Below are 24,113 nucleotides of genomic sequence, written 5' to 3' on the forward strand. Positions count from 1 at the left end.
TGATCCAGTTGTAATCCCTTTGGATTTTCCATGGAATTCGTAGTTTTTAAATTTACATGCCGGCACAGTGTTAACGGCGTCAACAATTTTGGCATATGGTTGGAGTGAACCACGGATCGATGCCACAAAATACAACCAATCTGTCGATCCCAACCCGAACTGACCCTTGACCCAACACTAGAAACGTCCAATTGGCGGGACATCCTTGAGACGTATGGTGAACGATCGGGATGGTTGCACGTTCGAGACGGCAGTCGGCAGCATCTTGACCAGAGTCTAGCCTTCCTGCTTCACAGCAGACGCGCGAACCAAAAATTAAACTTGATTCGCACAATAAAAGCCAAACGGCACTCCGTAAACACTCGCGGTCAACTCCTCCCCCTCTATCTATCACATCAGTTCTAATTCCGACAAAAGGGATATTTGTCAAAATGGTTCATTGTTGCAGTTCCAGAATCGTCGAAAACTGCAGGAATCAAACTTGTCGTGCAGTCTGCGAACCGGTAGCTGATGTATTTCACTGTGAGAAATGTCATGATACCTTCTGCTGCTGAAATTTTCAGTGCATCGTCTGTGCGCTTTTTAACTATAAAACTACGTTACACTACGGCTATTTCTGCAAACTTCACACCACGCTTCTGTACCTCCTCGTTTAACCGTGGCAAACCAGGGCAATTTTTTCGAACTGCTTATCACTATATGGGGCAACACGAATGGTTTGTCGGTTTATCTTGCAAATTTCTTATCAATGCATGTGTGGCTTATGATTACAGGATGTGACCAATATGGGTTGCCGCCCGCTCGCGTTTATTATGCATTGGTCTAAAGAAACCTCAAACTGGAAATAATTCAAAGCAGAAGATTATCACAACCAACTTAACTGCAGTTAAATAGGACTGTCAGTTTATTTGCATTGACGTTGTCAACTTGTCTTGTGTCGGAGTGTATATGCGGTTGATAGCTTTTGGGGGGTGTCAACCGAAGTTTGCCTTTTTTGCTTAATTACTTTATAGTTCAAGCACTATGGGTACAAATATGATTCCGCAAGTAAGTGTTAGTTTGAATAGCGATCCAAGTGAAATGGATTTGGTTATTTATTACGTTTGCCAACGATCAGGGCAGAGTTTTATACGTTAAAGTCTTCGGAAAACTGAACCTCTATCAATATTTTCGAAGAGAAACTTGGTTGAATTCGTTGCCGGCTAAGAAGTCGCAGTGCTATGAGCTAATGGCCAATGGTTGTCTGTGCTGGCCTTTTTTTCGGATAGCTCGACGCGAAGGTTAAAGTGTGGGATTCTAGAGGATCCTACCATGCTCCTTATGATAGTACGGATAAGTCTTTTTGGATCTCCTGACACAAACATAAATTCTATTTTGGATTCATACCGACCCTGTAAAAAAAGCATGTCTTTCATTTTTCTGGCAGTTTTATAGCTTCAAGGCACTGATACAGATCATCGTAATAGATAGCAAAGTTGAACTAAAGCATAATTATAATTTGATTTTGATTTAGTGATAACACCATTATTCCATAATCACAGATGGAGATTACGGTTTATGCAATCGTGCAATTATATGAATCCATTGTGGTTCTAGTTATGGTCAGTGTTGTTTATCTTCTGTGTAGTAGCTAACTTCTTGACTAGTCAATTAATCTTCTTTTTCTTCAGCCTTTTTCCCGTTCACAAGGGGGGCGGCTTGTCGTGATCGGTATCGCCATTTGGCTCTATCGAACGCCTGATCTGGGTGCAATCTTGAGGCTTTTAAATTCCCATCCATCGTATCAAGCCGCCGTTGGTCGCTTACCATCGACTACTATGTTCAGACTAATCTTGACAAGTGAATTCTCGTTAGCACGAATTACATGACCATACCTTCGAAGACGCCTCTCGCAAATTTTCCACGATCGGTGCAACTCCATAACGATCGCGGATACCCTCATTTCGGATGTGATCAAAACGTGTCACGCCATGAGGCGATCATTCCATTTTTGGACAAGTTGCTCGAGATCATTTTTGCTATCAGATGCTAGGAAAACATCATCTGCATAAAACAGTGTGTAGGGCGCTGGACGTTGGATATCCTGTGTGACGGTGTCCACAACAAGAACAAAGAGGAGTGGTAATAGGGCGCTACTTTGATGAACACCAACAGAGACATGAAGCTGTTTTGATACTCCCGCCATACTTTAACAAATCCAGCAACAAATTACTGGACCTAGTTTTTGAAAACGACAGAAATTGTTGAAAAGGTAAGGCGTGCGGGTGGGTTCAGGTTTTCCGAAAAAAATATTTAGCAGCGTTTTCGTTAATATTAATTAATTACTAGTATTTTTCGCCTGGTATCGTTTGCTTCATACCAGTAAAAGCAGTTATCGTTAATGTAATTTCTGCCAAATCTTTTGATATGCTCAGCGATAACATCTAATGCCGAATACACTCATGAGTCAGATTAAGCTACTCTACCACTATCCAATGAGCGGATACATTTTGTTAAATAATTCTTGTCACACCCAAAAACTTCAAATTATTTTCACTTTTATAGCTAATAACAACACAACACATGCAACGAGTGGTGCCATTTGATGTTGAGTTTCAAGGGTGCATGCATAAGGGGGGTGTATTTTTTCACAGAATATATAATATAATCGTTGGCGCAACAATTCCATATTGGATCAGGGCCTTGAAGTGTGTTAGAGCACTTCATTCAAGACCGTAACGGTACACTAGGAGGCAATGTGGTCAGCATTGCACTCGCCCGAGATTATTACCCTGATTTGAGTCAGGCACTCATTCACAGCGAGTCGACTAGTGTCCGACGGCAAGTCACGATGCAAATCCCACTGCCACCAGTGGGATTTGAACCGCGTCCCTCCGTACGACAGCCCAACGCTCTAACCACTGAGCTATCCGGACAGAATATGGTGAAATGAAAGGGCTCGATTACTACTTTTCGAAACTGATCTTATTTATGACATTATGTGGAACATAGGAGAGGGAGGGCTCAAAATGTGTGTCCCAAGATGTGAAACAGATCTCGTTCTCAGAACCTATCCAACCGAAAAAATCTGAAAAAAATCACACTGATGCATCTCTACAAAATCTAGGCCTCAAAATATATCCGGTTTCGATATCTCCACAAATAAAGTTAATAATAGTACCAGGTGTACTCTTAATTATTTTCGGTTTTTTTTTGTGAATAAAACACAAAATTCCAAAGTAACCGTAATAGTTATTTTTTTCGAAATATTTTACATTGCTTTCTACACATGTTGTCCACCTTTCTGGTAATTTGTGAATAGCACACCAATAGAATTGACTGTCTTTGGAGGTGAACCACTCAGTGAGCCATTTCCGCAAATTTTCGTAGAAGTCCAAGCGCTTCTGAGAAAATGCGTGGCCTAAAGAGGTGGTAATCCGATGGGGCCAGGTCTGGTGAGACGCATGGTTAAGCACCTCCCACTTGAGTTTTCCCAGCGTGTCGCGAACGACTTTCGACTTATGCGATGGTGCAATGTTGTGGAGCAAAATCACCTTCTGTCATTCTTGATATTCTGGTCGGTTCTCCGCAATCGCTCGGCTCAAATGTTTCATTTGTTGTTTGTAGCGAACGACGTTCATAGTTTCATCAAGTTTTAACAATTAAAAGTAGATCACACCGGCCTGGTCGCACCACACACACAGCATGACCTTCCGCCCATAACGATTTGGTCATGCCATCGATGTCGATGCTTCACCTGGACTCACCCACGATTTGTTGCGTGTAGGGTCGCCCGTAACAATACGATGGAGAAAAGACTTTCTTTTGTACGATTGAAGCAGCATTTCACACGTCACTTTTCGGTTCTCCATTTGTCTCTCGGTTAGTTCATGCACCACTAATTTTCCACTCGTCTGAATTTTTCCCATTGCTCATAGGCGTTTCGAAATTGCTTGCTGTTGAACTCCCAACGTATCTGCAAGCTGTCGTTGCGTTTGCATGTTGGCTTCATCCAATAATGCTTGCAATTCGGCGTCATCAAACGTTTTTCACTTGCCGGAGCGTGCGACGTCGTTCAAGTCGAAATCTCCATTTTTGAATTTTCGGAACGGATATGTTCGAAGTGTTAATGCACGATCACCATAAACTTCCGCAAGTGCACAGTGGCTTTCGGACACTTTTTTCCTTGATTGAACATAAAAAACAATGCATGGCGCATATGCTCGAAATTCGGTACGTACGCTGACATTTTTGACGCGCAATAAAAATTTGCTGGAGGAACTTTTTGGGGAAACGTCAACGCAGTTTAGACACTCGACAATAACTGAACAAAATGACAGGTATGTGCGCCCAACAACGACACAAGACATGGAACGCCATCTGTCAAAAAAAACGGAAATTAATTAGGAGTACACCTTGTATATTACCATATTTTTAAAGTTAATCGAAAACCTCTCTCAAATTGAACCTAGAATTACCAAATTTGGCATCAGTTTAGGCGATAATATAAGACATTAAGTCAAAGGGTAGGATAGGTCTCAGGGTAAATCGTGGATTGGTACCCACGATGGAGCATAAAACCTGGGAAACGCCTGCTGAACCAACACCAACAGCTCTACTACCAAACCCTATCTCCACAGGAGCCTTTGACTACATGGATTTTACAACGATGAACAAGGCAACGAAAAAGAAATAACGATTTGCGCATTTTCTCATGGAACGTGCGCTTCCTGTAGAGAGATGGAGCTACCAAGCAGCTAGCCGATACATTGGACAGGGACCGGTTTGCTGGAGAAGAGTCGCTACACCATATATTATAGCGGGCATCTAGTAAACCATGTGCCCGGAGTAGGTTTCTTAGTCAGCCAAAAAATGAAACCTGCTGTTATCGGTTTTGAAAACATAAGCGAACGGCTATGCACTCTGCGCTTGCGAGGCCAATTTAGAAACATAAGCTTTAATAACGTTCACGCTCCTACAGATCAGACTGGAGAGTCAGAGAAGGATACCTTCTACGTGGCAGTAGAACGAACCCTCGAATCCTGTTCCAAGTATGGTATCAATATCATACTTGGGGATTTCAACAGTCAAGTAAGAACGGAGCCCATATTCAGGCGATACGTCGGTTCCCATAGCTTACATTGGGGTACCAATGATAACGGACTGCGGATTATTCAGTTAGCATTATCGCACGAAATGGTTGTTTGAAGTACCTGGTTTGCGCGGAAAGCGGTCCACAAACACACGTGGGCCTCTCCAGACCGGACCACTTTCAACCAAATTAACCACGTGCTGATTGAACGCCGCCACCTCAGCCTTGATGAATGTCAGAACATATAGGGGGGCCAATATAGACTCGGACCACTATCTCGTTGGCATAGTGCTTCGAGCTCGAATTACGACACCACCTACAATCCCCTCTGACAATCAAGTGAGAGTGAATGCCGAAGCTATTCACAACACAGCCCTACGCAATACCTATAAGAGGGAAATGGATGCCGCAATAACCGCAGTCAACAGAGATCCTGGAGATGAAGCATCAACAAATGATCTTCACAATCACCTGAAAAACGTTATCATAAATACGGCTACAAGCATACTTGGCCCTAGCCACATGAGTCAGAATAGTTTGACGATGAATATAAACTAGCAACGGAACGGAAGAATGCTGCATACTGTGTAATGTTGCATTCTTAAGAACGCGGGCACACGCAGAGACTTATCACGAACTCCGGTGAGCGGAGAAGCGACTTTACAGACGGAAAAAGGAAGCCTGGGAGAACCAACAGGTCTGTACACTCGGAAAAGTACAGGGAGCAACCGCATAAGGTCCGCAAGTTTTACCAACAAGTCAGCAGGTTGTAGCCTTACACACCTCGATGCTCATCCTGCCGAGATAAAGAGGGATGCACTACTGAACAACCAGAATATCGGGGAGTTGGAGGTCCCTCCAACTGAAGACAACAGAAAAATACTGCCACCACCAAGTGCAGAAGAAACAATCGGGGCAATTCATTAAAAATAATAAGTCGCCACGAACCGATGGAATTACAGCCGAATTGGTTAAATATGGAGGCGACCAATTACCCCAAGTGGTTCATCAACTTGTGCTCAAGATGTGGGACAGCGAATCAATGCCTGACGACTGGCAAAGAGGCATTATCTGCTTCATTCATAAAAAGGCGTGAAAGACAGACAGCAATTATAGTGGTATCACGTTGCTGAGTACCATCTATAAGATATTCTCCGCTATCTTGCTAGGCTGGATAGCCCCATATGCCCAGAACATCATTGGTCCATACCAAAGTCAGTCCAGGCAAATGAGTAACAGATCAGATTTTCTCTCTGCGGCAAGCGATGGAAAAACTGTTGGAATATGGACATCAGTTGCACTATCTTTTCATCGACTTTAAAGCCGCCTATGATAGCATAACCAGGGTAGGACTGTACACGGCCATGATAGAATTCGGTATCCCGACGAAATTGATAAAACTGACTAGGCTAACCCCAATGTGCGAGGCCAGATTAAAGCAGCAGGATCACTCTGAAGACCATTCAACATCAACAACAGTCTACGACAAGGGGATGCCCTATCATGCGTCCTCCTTATCCTGGCCCTGGAGAAAGTGATCCATGATGCTGAGGTAAATGCAAGCGGTAGGATCCTCTTTAAGTCCACCCAACTACTGGTCTATGCTGACGATATCGACATCATGGGAAGAACGATTCGAGACGTACAAATTGCCTTTATCCAGATCAAGCAGACGGTGCGCGCAAAATATATGTTGACAACGTCTGCACCGAAAACCAACCAACCAACAACATCTAACCACACTGGTCAAACGGGAAGAATAAATATAGAAGACTACAACATTGAGACCGTTGATAATTTCTCCTATCTAGGGTCGAAAATCACAACCGATAACAGCTACGACGATGAAATCCGCGCACGGTTGTTGGCAGCCAATAGAGCCCTTTTAAGCTTACAAAAACGTTTTCGCTCGAAACATTATGATGCCAGTTCGAGGGAAAAATGTTTGGCCTACCTAACGACGAAATCTATGAGCGATACTATGACCGTCAAGTTGTGGATCAAATCCGGCTCAATAGGTTACGGTGGGCGGATTATTTACTCCGTATGGATGAGGATGATCCAGCCCAGGAGTCTATAAGGGCAATATCTTTGGTAGAAAAAGAAGACGAAGCAGACCCTGCTTGAGATGGAGCGATGGCGTAGATCAGGACGCCAGACAGCTTTTAAGGATATCGAATTGGTGAATCTCTGCGCAAAACCGGGATATCTGGAGTTCATTATTAAGGCAGGCCTAGACCGGATACTGGCTGTTGCGCCGTTCATGATGATGATAATAGAAGACATAACTCCGGAAAGTTTGAACGTAATCCAATTATTATTAACAAAGTTACTGAAAGTCAAAATATTGCATTTTAGAAGGTGCATGACGTCATCATCATATGTATAAAGTGAATTTATATGAACGGTGGGGTCCCTGGAGACATTTTGGTTTTCCCTTTTTAGCTTTTTTTAGTTATTTGAATATCAGTATCAATTACTGGTGACAAGCACGTGTATGTATAGGTATATGCTAATGAAATTTGCGGGTAGTGCCTAATAAGATGGACATGTATCTATGCTTTCGATCACAGAGTAAAGTAGACATGCGTTAGATAAATTTTGCGCACAATATTTATGTCTTTAATTTGTACGCATAAAAACACTTAAATAATTGTTGTCACAATCTTACGACATATGAATAAATATAGTAGAATACAATAGAAAATAAAAAATACTTAACTCTAATACCTAGTGTGCAGCATGTTTTCCATGGATCTGATGAGCTTTTCTAGATCGTAACCGTTAGGAATATGCTCCTATTCTCCCTTAAAAAATGTAATTAAGTCGTTATTGAATTTGGGGTCTCTCTGCTCACCCTTTTCCCCATAAATTTTCTTTTGGGATCAAGCCCGGGCTCTGGACAGAAGAATTGATAGTTTTGGTATAGTTATACAGCAACCAAGTCATGCACAAACGGAATTTATGCTTCAGATCAGTTGTTGTACAACATATACAAGCAGTATCAACAAGTTGGAATTTTTGGACGGTTCGTTTAAGGTTTGTCTTCAAAATATCCAGATATAAAACTCTCTTTATATATAAAATAAAACTATGTAGCTTCTCCTCGACATCCGTCCTCATTGTCAAGGCGCTTCGTTTTCTTTCACAGTGCCTTTCCTTGTCGTCGGTTGGGATTCTTCCCAGATCCACGGTGCCCGATCCGCAAGCGTTCTTTTTTACGATCCGGTGTTAAGCTTGTTGTGTCTACATCCCCAGTCTCCTTTTCTTCCACGTTTATTAGTAGGGGCAGACGAGGCGGTTCTGACAGACAAAATTTGGCATGTAGTGGGGGCTGTAGTCGAGTTTCCAATTTCTTTCTTCATTACAGCACCCTCCTTTCTAACTCACTGCGCCGCGAGTATGAAGTGTAGGCTTTCGATTGAAATAGAGAGCATGTTCTTCAAAGATTTATGCGTATGAGAACATGAACGTGATGCTTGCTTATAGTAACGAGTGGATTCAAAGTCCGTCTCCACTTGCAGAGCCAATGTCCTTAGATGGGAGGGGGTTTCTTGTGTATGTTTCCCCATCGAATACACGACACTAACACTATAGTAAACATGTGGAATTTTTCATGCGCAAGTGATTGAAGAATACCATAACGAACATATTCAATGCTTTTCTTCCACCATGCAAATTCAAGCAATATGTCAGGAGACGAGGAAATGACCAAGAAGTTAAACTGGTAATGTTTCTGTGCCTGCCGTCACTTCGTGAAATAAGTCAACATTTTCGGAACATCGCAGAAACAAAGTCATAAGAGGTATAAAATAATCCCCTAAGTAGAACAGCCCACTGAGAGAACTGGAAGTTCGACAACAACGAGACGTCATTGAAAATTCGCGTAAAAAACCGTTCATCCATGAAAATAACCGAGAAAATTTATCTCTGTGAAAGAGCGTGTTTTCAAAATCTGTGACTGCTTGTTTTCAGTTCTGTGGTCTGGCAAAAGTAAAGTGAGGATTCAATATGGAGCTTAAAACTCACGAGATATACGCAACCCTCAAGCAGTAAGGAAATTGGTTGGGGCCTCAAAGCAACGAGATTGAATAGATATGTGTTTATTGACTAGAACATGAAAAAGAACTAAATATACTCTAATGAGGATGAGCGTTTGTCTTCCAGTAGGACAACAATTCCATTTCCTTCTCGGCACGAGGATGGTTGTTGTATAAATTCCATCGGGCCTGTATATGCCTTCCCATCGGTAAACCTTAATATGGACGAACATCTGTAGCTTTTACTCCAGGCCTATATACGATATATCTCCTCCAAAAATGATTTGGAAAGTATTATATTTAGGAAGCTAAGAATGAAATTTCTTCTGGTGTGATTCAATACCTTCCGAATTCGATGCATTGTTGTCTTACAGTTGTAATTGCGTACATATCATTAAAATTGAAGTTCGAATTTGGTTGATTTTTTATTAGAATCAATTTATTTTTCTTGCCGTGTCAATACTTTTCTTTCACTCGATTATGTTCATTTTCCTTGTGTTATCAGTATTACGTGGGAATAAATGTTTTCATTGTATGTGTGTTAGATATGCGCTCTTTAACCTTGATTGGGAACGATTCTCGAATAGCAGTAAAAATAATAAGTTCCCTGGCTGTGCGCTTTAGCGATATTACTGAGTGGCAAAATTATTTCAACAAAAGCAATTATCAAGACTTTATTCAAAAACTAAATTATTTTATCTGTTAACTAACCAATTAGTATTCCGTATTCTCTCCCTTTTGCATCAATTGCAGGTTGTAATCGTTTGGGTATGAATTATATTATGTTGGAAAATGATTGAAACTAAGACCCAGATACTTTTAACTTCTTCTTTTGTTTCAGTTTAATTTTTCGTTATATCAGCTACACATTTATTATGTGTGTTTTATGTGTAGTCAAATGTGTTTAATAATATTTAGGTCGGGACTTTGCGGAGGCCAATTTAATGTTTGGGCTTCAACTCCATTTAAATAAGTTTACTATCTTTCCTTTCTAGCACGTTGCATTATCATGTTGAATCGTCTTTATTTAGCACACTATACCGTTTGTCGAAATGCATCCACAAAAAAAAATGGTCGAGATGCCATCACGGTTTTGTGTTGTATTGACAGCCATTGCGTTGTTGGTGTGTCCGGATAGTTCAGTTATTACAGCTCTAGACTGTCGTACGGAAGGTCGCGGTTCAAATCTCACTGATGGCAGTGGGATTTGTATCATAACTTGTCGGCGGATACCAGTCGAGCCAGTTGTGAATGAGTACCTGAGTCCAACTAGGGTAATCCGGTAGTGTACTGTTGCGGTCTTGAATGAAGTGCTCTAACACAGCCCTAACTCAATCGGATTATTATTTACATCTATTACCTTCCGCAAGTTTGGACGTAGTTGTATATGCTGCTTTCTATAATGTCGATGGAATATGGACCAACCCTCATCGGTCCACAAAATATTTTTCCAATAGTTTGGAAACCGCAAACCTTTTTCTTGTTGATAGAAAAGATCTCGGTTACATTTCAGGCAGTTTGAGTTTTCAAATTTAATTGCCTATATCTTCTTCCGAGTATCTCTTGCTCACCTCCACAAATAATGCGGTCCTGCCTTGCTGAGGTTAGACGCCTCCTACCTGATCTGATTTTTAAATTAAATTTAAATTTTTCCTAATAATGCTATAAACGGTGTGGCGAAAAAGTTCGTCCCCTTACGCTAGCTTCAGCTTCAGAACGGGGCTCGATGTTTTCACATTTTTTAATTTGCCCTAAAACAGAATTGTTCATAAATTGTGATTAAATGGTATTATGATTATATGATTAAATTATATTATAACTATCAATTTTCACAATGTTCGCTGCCAGTTATTAAGAAAAAAGTTGCGTTCTTGCGCTACTCACTTCACATTTAACACTATGTTGTTATCGCCGATGTTAACAAAATTTTGTCACTCACGCTAGAGTGCAAGCAGTGAGTTAATTATTTTTACTGTTATTCGGGAATCGTTTCCACTATTCTTCACTATAACATAAAAAGAAATCGGAATACCAGAAGCTGAATGCTTCGGGTATAAAGATTTTGCGTTCATTGTATGCGAGAGACTTTCTGTGCACGTTTTTCCATTCGTATATAGCTGAGAATATTCTTTCATATTTTTTTTGAAACTCCAATATATGTATGTACATATTCCAGACATAAATATAATGCTCATCTTAAAGAAGCAAACGTTGCCTATTACCGAATACTGCACATATTCATGTACGTACATAAATTGATCGAACACATATTTCCGATTTACTTCGTGCACAAAAGCGTACATATGTATATATAAGAGTACAGTACGTATGTATATTGAATATCGGTGGTATACTAAGGTACGTATTTAACTGAACTATAAAATCTATAAATTTGTTAACATTAGTTGGATTTCATTGAAACTTCCCAAAATTATGCCTGATATTATCCCTTATACCAATACTTCTAGGATAAACTCAAGCACTGCTTTCGGGTAAATTTCTAAAATATGGTAATATACAATTAAATAATAATAATCGTTGACATATTGAATCCGGGTCTTGAAGTATGTTTTAATATACTGTAGGAGGCAATGTGGTCAGTATTCACACGAGATTATTACGCTGATTTGACTCAGGTACTTATTCACAGCTGAGTTGACTGGTATCTGATATCCAGTCACGATAATAAATCCCCCTGCCACCAGTGATATTGGCACACGGATATATTTTGAGGCCTAGATTTGGTATAGATACATCATTGTGATTTTTAAGGTTTTGTGTAAAACAGAATCTTATTAACATCGGTTTACTGTCTATCTGTTTGTCTGTCACACGTATTTTTCTCGGAGACGGTTGAAAGGGACTCATAAAATACACGTTCTCACCAGATTTCTTGACAATAAGTTCAGCCATTTCTAAATAAATCGGGTGTGGCAGACAGACGTTGGAATTTTTTTTTTCTGCCTGTTTTTTATTGGTTTAAAATATGTCAAAACATTCTTAGATTCATAATCAATAACAATCTTGTAAGAAAAACAACTTAGAAGTGTTTTTAAAATTAGTTCCTCTAGTAAGAGGAGGAGAGTAACTCCTAAAAAGAAAACCGCAATCAATCCACAAAACACTTTTCAATATGGCAAAGAGATTCGTAGCAACAACCATAAAAGAACTGTAAAAGCAAAAGATGGTTACGGAAGGGTAATTGTAAGACTCTGTGATAGCAGAGTGAAGTTAAAAAAATTGTGCACCATATTATATTAATAATAATAATAATCGTTGGCGCAACAATCCAATTGAATGAGGCCTTGAAGTGTGTTAGATCACTTCATTCAAGACCGTAACGATGCACTACGAGATAGCCTGTAAGAGAAAATGTTGTCAGCATTGCGCTCGCTCGAGATTATCACCCTGATTTGACTCAGGTTCTAATTCACAGCTGAGTCGACTGGTATTCGACTTCAAATCACGATACAATTCCCCCGGCCATCAGTGAGAATATTATTATGATTTTGAAAAGTTATATCATTTTTGGGCGACTTCAAACCGATATAGGCCCTTAATAAATTGTCTCTTCCGTGCAAATTTACTGTAACCGAAAAAACTCAATATCAGTATCAGATTAAAGTAAGCAGTCTAACATGCATATACATTTCGGGGTACGTACAAATCAAATAGTTCTGTACCCAACTATACTTACACACCAAATACACAAAACCTTTCATACCTGTTTTGTTTATGAAAAACACAAACTTGAAACTTTCATCATCATCAATGGCGCAACAACCGGTATCCGGTATCCGGTCTAGACCTGCCTTAATACGAAAATCCAGATATCCTGGTTTTGCGCCGAGGTCCACCAATTCGATATCCCTAAAAGCTGCCTGGCGTCCTGACCTACGCCATCGTTCCATCTCAAGCAGGGTCTGCCTCGTCTTCTTTTTCTACCAAAAATATTGCCCCTATAGACATATGTTCAGACGTTTCGAGCGGAACAGTTTTTGTAAGCTGAAATAGGCTGACCAGTGCGGTTTGATGTTGTTGGTTGGTTGGTTTTAGGTGCTGACGTTGGCACCATATATTTTGCCTTGGGTGGACTTAAAGAGGATCGTACCCCTCGCATTTACCGCAGCATCGCGAACCATTTTCTCCAGGGCCAGGTTAAAGAGGACGCATAATAAGGCATCCCCAGTTGTTGGTATCGAATGGTGTTGAGAGTGATGCTGCTGCTTTTATCTGGCCTCGCACACTGTGTGAAACAAAACCTTATTAAAATCGGCTCAATGTCTGTCTGTCCGTCTGTCTATCTGTCTGTCACACCCGATTTACTCGAAAACGTCCAAACCGATTGTTACAAAATTTAGTGAGAATATGTTATCGATGTGTCCCTTTACATGCAGCAATTGGCGTCATTTTGTGTTGAATTTCAAAGGGGACATACCCTATACATGTGAAAGGGAGGGTGTAATTTTTTTTTTCACAGATCTTATTTCTGATATTGGGTAAAACATAGGGGAGATAGGGCAGAAAGTGTGGGCCCCAAAAAGTGAAGCAAGGTCTCGTTCTCAGAACCTACCCAACCGAAAAATCTGAAAAAAAAATCACAGTGATGCAACTATAAGAAATATAGGCCTCAAAATACATCCCATTCCAATACCTGCACAAAGAAAGTTAATAATAGTATATTACCATTTACCGGAAAGCCTCCTTAAGCATAGATGATAATTCTGGACAGTTTGAAGGCAACCCGACCATTATTAACAAAGTTATAGAAGGTCAATTTTCGCACTTAAGGGAAATATATTGCGCCCAAGACATGTATGACGTCATAATCATATAAAGTGATGATTCAATTGTAAAGCAAAACTTAGATATTGTAGTTTCAACAGAAACATGGCTAAAACCTACCCATTCTGATTTCTACATCTACAGAGGTGACAGACAAGAAAAAGGAGGAGGCAGTGTAGCCATCTGTATACGGAAATATACTAAGTACTTTGTTCCACCGGGGTTGAAAACAAAAATTATTGAAACGATTACCTTGAAGATAGAAGAAGCAGAAATATTTATTACAGCTGCGTATTTTCTTGGCACGAGAATGAACTCCTATAAGTATGGGCTCTTTGAGGACGATTTGAAGTTTATTTTTAGCGGAATAAATCTCTTATATGCGGGGACTTCAACTCAAAACACCGTCAGTGGAGTTGTTACCGCGCAAATAAGGCAGGTAACATGCTTTTAAAGACAACGACCAATAATGGTATGACCTTACATTTTCTAGACAAACCTACCTACTCCCCGTCTAGGGGCTTCGATTCTACTTTTGATTTAATTATCAACAAAGGTATGTCTCTCGACGCTTAACCAGTTATCCTCGCCTCACTTTCCCGTTTTATTTTTTGTAAGGAATCCACAACTGGAAATTTTATCCAAAACGCGTAAGTTCAACTTCAACGGAACGAATTAGTTAAGTTTCAGTCTTCAGACCTTCGATCAGTTAATCTCAATGATATTACATATTCCAGACAAATTGCTGACATGGTAGACAAATTTTAATCAAAACTCGGATGGGCTATCAACCGCTCTACAACGAAAGTTGTTATAGAGTCTCATAAGTCAGATGACATTGACAATCATATTAAATTTCTTATTTGAATAAGTAGTAAATATAAACAGATATGGTAAAGAAACAGGATACCCAAAGCGAAATATATAGCTAGCTATATAGTAGCTTGTCCAGAGTAATAATCACTAGATTATTCCAATTGCGGAATCAGGCCTGGCCATTTCCTAAAAATAGTAATCACCTCACTTCTATGCATCTAGGGACTACTACATTGAACCATGTAGTAAACTCCAGCCCTGTCAAGTTAGATTCTATCTCTACCGACTTTAATGCTCAGAATTTATCCAGGCCTGGCGAAATGAAAGCGATTATCAGAAACTTAGTTTCCCCCACTTCTTAGAAGAAAGCAATAGTTATCCCAGTTCAAAAACCGGAGAAGGATCCAAAATATCCTTTAAATTACGGTTCAATAAGCCTCCTGCCCATTCTGGATAAAATACTTGAGTAGATTATTCTGGCGCGAATCGAGAAGACAATTGCGGAAAAGAACTTGCTTCCAGATTTCCAATTTGGCTTTCGTAAGCGCCATTCCACGGGTCATCAAGTTTATAGAGTCTACAACGACATAAAGAAATCCTTCACGGAATGTAAATCAACTGGTTTAGTTTCGCTTGATATTTAAAAGGCTTTTGACACTATGTGACACGATGGTTTACTCTATAAATTGATTAATTTCGATTCCCAGACTATATAGTGAAAATGCTTCACTCCTATTTGTCGAATCGATCATTTCTGATCAATCTTTCATGAGCCCAATCTGAAACTCAAGTTATTCTCGAAGGGGTGCTTCAAGGTTCTTGCCTGAGTCCTACTCTATTTAATATTTATACTGCCGACTCCCTTAAATATATAATTGTAAGATGGCAGCTTTCGCTGATGACATTTGAATTTACCGATCATCTTTGGACCCCTACGTCATAGTCTCTGATCTTAAGTCTCAATTACAGCGATTATACCAGTACAACTTTCGCTGAAAGATAAAAATAAATGCAGCAAAAACACAAGCTATGTTCTTCACGGGAAAACGAAGCAGTAAAAATCTCCCCAATCATAGAATTACCTTCCTTGGAGAGGCTATTCGCTGGTCATATTAGCCAAATCTGCCAAAAAGTCGATAAATGTAAATATGCAGTATTTCCACTAATAAATCGGAATTCGAGGCTATCAAGAGAGAACAAACTGTTGATCTTCAAAATAGTAATCCAACCTATGATCTTATATGGTGCTCCGACGTGGGCATGTTGCGCCCCGTCACATAAAAAGAAACTTCAAGTACTTTCGTACCGCTACAATCCATCAAGAAGTTTATGTTTCAATGTTAACAAACCTTACTCGTAAAAGAACAATTGGCTTTCAAATGTCATGCATAAATAATAAGAATCCTCTCATCAGGTCACTATATCAACACAGTTAATACCACTTATATATGTGTTTGCTCCGAGTATACAGTTGTAAGAATAGTCACCCCTCAAGTTAGTTTGTTAGTTATCATAAGTTGTTATAAGCAAGGTTTTTACATTTTCCTTGGATGTCTAATATTTTTAAGTAATATAATATTTCAGTTTTATCTAATAGATGTATAGATAGGTATAATCATATCTGAACACTAAAATACTGAACTGTCTTGCAAAGCTGTAAATATTATTGAAATAAATTGAATTTGAACTTGAACATATAAAGTGCACTTATATATCTGAACGGCGGGCTCAATGGGGACGTTTTAGTTTTCCTTTTTTGGCTTTTTTTAGTTATTTGCATTTCAGTGTCAATTACTGCAGGTAGACATGTACATATATGGATATGTATATATTAATAAAGCTTGCGAGTAATAACCAATATAATAGGCGTGTGTGTACCTGGTTACGAGGGGTCTTTAATTTACGTATGTAACATATACAGGGTGCGGGAGCATAACTTCCTTTTTTCAAAACTCAATAAAAACTATTGTATGCATCGGAAAATATTTATTTATTTTTTATAATGTAGGTACATGTCTAAAGTTTTTATTTACATTGTTTTGAAGATCAAATCTGTTAGGTGACGTCCCCCATTCTCCATACATTGCGTAAACCGATTTCTGGCGTTTGTCATGACTCTTGTTAGCATAGCAGGTGTTATGTTGGCAATTTCTTCTTGGATGTTGGTCTTCAAATCTTGTAGGCTTCTTGGACGGTTCACATAAACACGGGATTTCAAAAACCCCATAGAAAAAAATCACAAGGGGACAGATCGGGAGAGCGTGCCGGCCATTCCAAATCGCCTCTAATTGAGATAAGGCGCTCTGGAAACTGTTCCCTCAAAACAGCCATCGATGCTCTTGAAGTGTGTGCTGTTGCACCGTCTTGTTGGAACCAAGTGTCCCCCAAATTCAAATTTTCTAGCCGTGGGAAAAAAAAATTCTGTAGCATGTTTACATACCGGTCCGAATTCACTGTCACTGTAACCTCATTTTCCTCAAAAAACCAGGGACCAATAATTCCAGCTGAGGAAATTGCACACCACACTGTGACTCGAGGGTTGGTGTCAGCCCAGTAGCGCATGTTTTGTTTGTTAACCGACCCACACAAATGAAAATGGGCTTCATCGCTAAAAAAACAATAGCACCCTCGGGAACGACATCAAGAAGAAGCTCACACGCGTTCATCCGTGAATTGAAGTCACGTTCTGAAAGTTCCTGCACTATCGCCATCTTATAGGGATGAAAATGAAGATCATCGCGAAGAATTCTTCTCACAGAACGATCGGATAGTCCAAGGGCAGATGCGTGTTTGCGCGCAGAACGCCGTGGCGATCGCAACATTGACGCTCTCACTGCTTCAATGTTCTCAGGTGATCTAACGGGCCGAGGAACTCCAGTTCTTTCTTTTGTCGCACTTGCAGTTTGTCTGAATGTAGTGACCCATGTAACAATTGATTTGCGGTATGGGACGGGAGCCAACGGGGCTAAATTAAAGTGATTCCGAAATGCACGCTGTGTTGCAATAACCGAACATCCGCTTGAAAAGTAAACCTCAACGGCAAAGGCACGCTCCTCACTATTCCAACGCATGATGGCGACTGAACCGTGTCGGGACAAAACTTTACAGTATCCCTTGAACGAGATCACTAGCGCTCCGCTATGACATCAACTAACTGAGTGGCGCGCATTTTAAAAAAAGGAAGTTATGCTGCCGCACCCTGTATATGTATGCTTTTATGCACGGAGTAAAGTGAAAATGCTTGTTGTTTGTTTAGGGTGAAAACAGTATTGTTGATTTGTATTTGCATATGTGTATCTTGGCGTTTGGCAAAATATGAGTATTTTGTATTCTTAGCTATTTACGATTGGAAAATGGTGCATACAGAGCTTCACACATAAGATTAACCCGGAACCTTTATATCCGAAGCGCCGGGCTTCCGGTATCCCGACATGTTTAATAAACATTAACTAAGGTGTCAAAAAAATCGAGAAAATGTTGATTTCACCGACGCAGCTTTATGTAACCCCTTATGGCTGACTTTACACCATCAGTATTTCATTATTTTATGATAAGTCAATCCATCAAAAATGGACTGATGAAAAACTGACGTGTTTGGTATAAACAAAACGGAAAAAAAACCATTTCCGTTCCATGCATTTAAAAATCCGGACCACTCGGAAGTCATGTTTCGATTAACAACATAATGACAATTGCATTATACTCAAGTCATCATCCGCCATTGTCATAGAAATACCCGATACGACGAGTTTTCTATAATTTTGTCATTCTGACTGACGCCAGACTTGTGAAATATTAATCGTGCAAGGTCAGCCTAAGGCATCCAATAAGTCGTTCATATTCCAAGCTTCAGCCCAGATACGCAGTTATTTCTCTCCTCTCTGTAACAGTGATTGTTAGTCGCTCGCAAACGACAATCCAACTATACAAATCTCTTTGGTTGTTTTCCACAAAGTGGAAGACTAGACTAGGAAAACAGTTTTATAAAGCCTTCTGTTTTTAATTTACTTCGTGATTCTTTATGGATTTTCAACCCAAACCGTTTCCAAGTAAAATATAAACCAAATCGCTTTCTCTTGGGAGTGAAAGTGGCAAAATGTAAATTTATTCAATTCAGTCCAGCAATTTCTTCCATATGTTATTATGAACGTTCTGAACTTAAAAGTTATAAAAGTCGTGGTATGGAATGTCAGTCAAAATATCTTTTACGTTTCGTCTTTACGAAAGAGGATATACAAAGTATTAAATAAATTTAATTCACTTCACTATTGCGAGCATGAAGGCTTCAGAAGAATAAAACTATCTGAATGTTCCTTTATACGGAAGTAGACATGTAAAGTTGATATTCCTGTCATTCTGTGGTAGATGTATAATATATACTGGTAGTTCTTATTGATGTGGCATTACGCGTTCAGGTTTGTATACTATTTCGTATTGCAGTTTAAACATGATCAGTAGAACTTGTTTCTTGACACAGTAGATCTAGACTAGGCAAGGTCTGTGAAACCAAAAGCGCGACTGTTATGCTCACTTTTAGTCTCCATTCCGATCGGCATTATTGAAATATTTCTGGTTCCCGCAGACCTTTCATTCGCATCGACCACGCTCACTTTCATTTCGGTTTTGACATTGGTCGGGAAAGGTTCCAATTAAGCGTGAATTCACCCAAAATAGACATTTTACCGTGTGCAATTTTACTAGATAACGATATGGTGCTAGTTCCGCAGGTAAGCTAAGAGAAAGTGCTTTATATTTAGTGATAGGCAGCATTCCACTCGTCGAAAACATTGCGATAAATATTTTCCATTAGATTGTATTCACATTGTAGTGGGCTTTTTTATCAGTCAGTAGAGTGAGCATCTTATCATTATATTAATAACATCCTGCTTTTCCGGTTCTTGGGTTGGCGAACATAGTTGTTCGGTTTTAGTTTTAGGGGCCCTTGCATTTCGTGGTTGATCTAAATAATTTGAATGTTTGTGTTTTGGTGTATTAAATTGCAATTTCAAAGTGAAAGGTAAATATGAATATTTCTGAAAACCCACTGAATTAGAGGCAGTCGTGGAAGGGAATATCATTAACTATTAAAGATTAAAAATGGATCACGGATTGTATTGAACAATAGAAAGTGTATTGTGAGGTGAAATGTTAAAGCGTACTGGAGCAAAATCCAAGACACCAAACTCAGACTTAAAAATGCCTGGGAAATTGCAAATCTTTTAGTGAAATAAACTATAGCAATACTTCGAAAATAAAGATGGAGGTTTAAAATATACCTTCTCCATGTTTTCCATACACGTTTTTCTGCATAATACTTTTTAAATCACCGGCAAATGCTAATGATGCGGAAAGCAGTCAATAGATGTCACTTAAAAAAATATATCTGCGAGACAGCTTATAATAAGTCCTTAAAATAAACGGAAATTAAAATCTAACACTCTAACGTCGCTTTATAAAAAAAAAACAAAATATTTGCCAAAATTATGAGCTCGAAATTCAACTTTATTCAGTTTATTTTTGTTTGTAGGTTCTTTGCCCCCTTTGTCATTTCATGGCTGTAGGCTCAGTTTTTTCGAAAGTTATGGTTATTATTTCTTACACCAAGGACAAGTGCTCTGTAATTTATTGACCATATACCTGACCTCTGTAATTTATTGACCATATACATACGTTGTAAATGCTATACATATTTTCCGGGCTCACCACTTTAGTTGTTTAGAATTTACAACAACCGTAGGCAAATCAGTCATACCAACTTTAAGCTTTGCTGGAATTCAGGACTTTGTAGGCATACTGAATATTTTAGAGCTAAAGAGAATCTGGAACAAAAATCAAAATATCGGGCAATGTTCTATGATGGTCCACAAGGCGTTCGTGTGGTTAATATAGAACTGTTCGAGAGGTTGTGGTATTTGCTTGGAATATTCTGTGATTCGATTCGATTCGAATCCGCGCACGGTTCTTTTCAGCCAACAGAGCCTATTTCAGTTTACAAAAACGGTTCCGCTCGAAACGTCTCACGATAGGGTCAAAGCTCTTACTGTACAAGACAATGATCTTGCCAGTCCTCATGTATTCCTCGGAGACTTGGGTTCTTAGCAAGAAGAATTGTGAACTCTTGGCCGGGTTCGAGAGAAGAATCCTCCGAAGAATTTTTGGCTCCCTACATGAGGATGGACGATTCCGCAGCCCACATAACAACGAAATCTATGAACTATACCATGCCCGTCCGGTTGTGGATAAAATCCGGCTCAATAGGTTACGGTGGGCGGGTCACTTAATCCGTATGGATGAGGATGATCCCACCCGGAAAGTCTATAAGGGCAATATATATCTATGGTAGAAAAAGAAGACGAGGTAGACCCTGCCTAAGATGAAGCGATGGCGTAGGTCGGGACGCCAGACAGGTTTTAGGAATATCCAATTTGGTGGACCTCTGCGCAAAACCGGGATGTCTGGAGTTCCTTATTAAGGCAGGCCTAGACCGGATACCAGTTGTTGCGCCGTTGATGATGATGATTCTGTGATTGGAAATTAATGTATCTTTTCAATTATTGCAGTTGAAATGCAGGTCTTTTGGTATCTTACCGATCAGTAATGTATATATGTGTAGTAGCTTATAGAACAGTAGTCCGATTATGTTCAGTATGTTATCTACACTCCCATGCTTGACAATTACATTCCTGAGAATGAAGCTCATTTCCAAATATCCTCAGTTAAAACTTATAACTCATAAGCAGCCCCAATCGCGTTTGAGAGAGGAAAAGGGAAGAGTCACTATAGCCTGAATGGCAGTGCAATATCTAAGAGTTTCAGGATGTAAGTGGGAGTAAACGTAATCTAGACTAACAATATTTACTGTCAATACAGGAAGTTAGTTAGTATATTGAACATTGAGCGGCCAATGTTGTTTTCGGTAGTGCTATTGAGGTTATCAGGCGCGTTTGTAATTAGTGTCGTAAAGCCTGACGGACTATGAAAATGGATCAATGACCACAGGGAGTTGATAGTTCCTTTGTTTGATACAAGTGTTGGCGAAAGTGATGCAGTCGTGCTCTGGTACTGTGATAAATTCCGTAAAGTGTGTAGGGTGCCCTCTGACAAAGCGGAAGGGCGAAGAAAAACTCATTAAATAGATAATACTGTATATATAAGAGGGTATACACCGCGCGCTTTCATTGTGATAAAAACGAAAATTTTATTCCCGATTGAATTGGCCCGCTGAGTTGGAGATGCCACCATTTCATGCAGGACTAATTCCCCCATCACTGTGCTGTCCAAAATCTTAAAATGTAACCATCAAGTTGGTTAGAGCAACACATAGAAACTAATCGCTACTGCTACTCCAAAGCTCCAAGCCTTTGTCAACACTCGTCTGCGTCGTACTCTAACCTGACACAAAACGAAAAGCTGCCCCCGACTGAAGAGATACTCGTGGACGTGTTATTCAGAAAGCGTAGTTAAGCTATAGAGATAGGTAGGTGACTCGGCGGTCGGCGAGTGCATATCAATATGGGGATACAGATTCTTTGTCTTAAGAAATTATTGATTTGTAGCGTTTTCGCTTGGTAATTGACGTCGTCGGTTACTGACTGATGTGTGTAATGTATCGTTAGATACAGCATATAGATCTTCCTAGCAGAAGTGGCTGTGGCGGCTGCTGAGTATCAATGCCGGCTATGGAATGTGAATCTGTTAGTGCGAACTTCACAGGAAATCCTGCAGAGATCTAATACACATATCGGTAAACCGGCAATGAATGCGCATAAGTTTGGTTGATGTGGTAGCTCCAATTTAGGGGTTAACAACAATTATATGTACCAGAAAAATACTACAATTTCCTCAAGGATTCTAACTCGAAGGAGCAAGTTACACTTTGCTCCTTGAGGTGGATGTTTAGACCGATCTTAGCTAGTGAGTCCTCGTCAGTGCGAATTACATGAGCATATCGTAGACGACATTGAACGACAGGGCAGATAACATTGCGGTAGATTTGGGATTTGAGAGGTTCGTTGACGTTGTCGATCGCAAAAACGCCATTTGTGGTGTGACATTTCATAGAGGTTGTGACAATATTAAAATGCAGTTCTCCATTCGTAAAGTTCTCTCCAAGTCGCGGCCACCCACTGTGGAAGTGTCTGCTTGATTGGGGTCGGTCGTCAAAAATTCTGTTTTATTCAGATATAGTCTCAGATCGTGCTGCAAGAGGGCACTTTCGAACAAGTTGCTTGAGATTGATTTTATTGTGAGATATTAGAAATGCAGTTCTCATCATCTGCATAGAACAGAGTGAATGACATTGCATGTCCCATGTGACAATGTCCGCGGGAAGAACAAGTTGCTTGAGATTGATTTTATTGTGAGATATTAGAAATGCAGTTCTCATCATCTGCATAGAACAGAGTGAATGACATTGCATGTCCCATGTGACAATGTCCGCGGGAAGAATTAAAAGAGTGGCGACAGGGTGCTTCCTCGGTGAAAGTCAACGAAGATACAAAGTGGTTGTGATATACCTTCCAAAATTGGAACTTAACTCTTCGGATCGCGTAATTCTTGTGCGCTGGACGAGTTTTCTAGGTGTTGCCGAAATTTATAAGAAATGAATTTAGGTGAGCCTTTCACAATGCTCCGAAATACCCTCCATACCGATATCTATTCAAATAAAGTGAATAATAGTATTATATATTACTATAATTTTTAGTAATTGGCTGCAGAACTCCCTTAAGTTCATCCTACATGAGGAAATGTAGGCTATAACATAAAGGATTATCCTACCAAGTTTGGTGGAAATTCCTCTATTAGTAACAAAGTTATAATAGATCGAAGTTGTCGCTTCTTGTCAAATTCAAGACTGAATGTGGATATTCTCACATAATATATGTATACATTAGGTGCTACGTACTAATGGGGCAAATGCACACTCAAATGATATATATCCTTATAAAAGAAATATACAAAACTTTTCATACTTGAAGCGTCCAACTTCCGGTTTCCCGACTTGTTTTGCTTCAAGTGTGAAAGTGATTTAACATTTGGCTTTGTACACGCCCATCTCCTTGGTTGCTAGTCAAATTATTAGACGCACTTTGAATCTAATTATTATGAAAGTTTTGTCATAAATAGAAAATTATCTTCCTTTAAAAAATATTTGCTTATATTGTCAGAAAACAAATTATAATCAACTGATATATATTTTGCCTTGTGCCGCCACAATTTCACGCGGCATACTGTGTAGGTAGGATTTTACTGTGTTCTATATTTGTGGATGATAATTCCACACTTAAATTGTTTTCTGCTTTATTTGTGAATACATCTTTAGTTACTTTCCCTTTCATCAGCTCCCAAACGTTCTCGATTGGGTTCATGCCGCGGTTATTACCTGAATTATGGCATTTTGT

At 39.6% G+C, this 24,113-nt stretch overlaps 1 protein-coding gene and 1 long non-coding RNA gene across 3 annotated transcripts in view; both read left to right on the forward strand.

Moving 5' to 3' along the window:
• Nucleotides 1-897: 897 nt before the first annotated feature.
• LOC119651412 (probable glucosamine 6-phosphate N-acetyltransferase) overlaps nt 898-24,113 on the forward strand; it is a 29,963-nt gene continuing 6,747 nt past the window's right edge. The window contains exon 1 of one of the 2 annotated variants that reach the window (XM_038055005.1): nt 898-1,047. In XM_038055005.1, the coding sequence (XP_037910933.1) occupies nt 1,024-1,047 (24 nt within the window). In that variant the 5' untranslated portion in view covers nt 898-1,023. Of the gene's footprint in view, nt 1,048-19,224; nt 19,440-24,113 lie in introns of those variants that run through there. The other variant, XM_038055007.1, reaches the window with a different exon arrangement.
• Nucleotides 14,044-14,853, forward strand: LOC119651413. The gene is made up of 3 exons (XR_005249456.1): nt 14,044-14,335; nt 14,390-14,452; nt 14,515-14,853. It is a non-coding gene; the product is annotated as an uncharacterized LOC119651413 (long non-coding RNA).

Source organism: Hermetia illucens, chromosome 3 (genome assembly GCF_905115235.1).
Source record: "Hermetia illucens chromosome 3, iHerIll2.2.curated.20191125, whole genome shotgun sequence".
Taxonomy (NCBI): domain Eukaryota; kingdom Metazoa; phylum Arthropoda; class Insecta; order Diptera; family Stratiomyidae; genus Hermetia; species Hermetia illucens.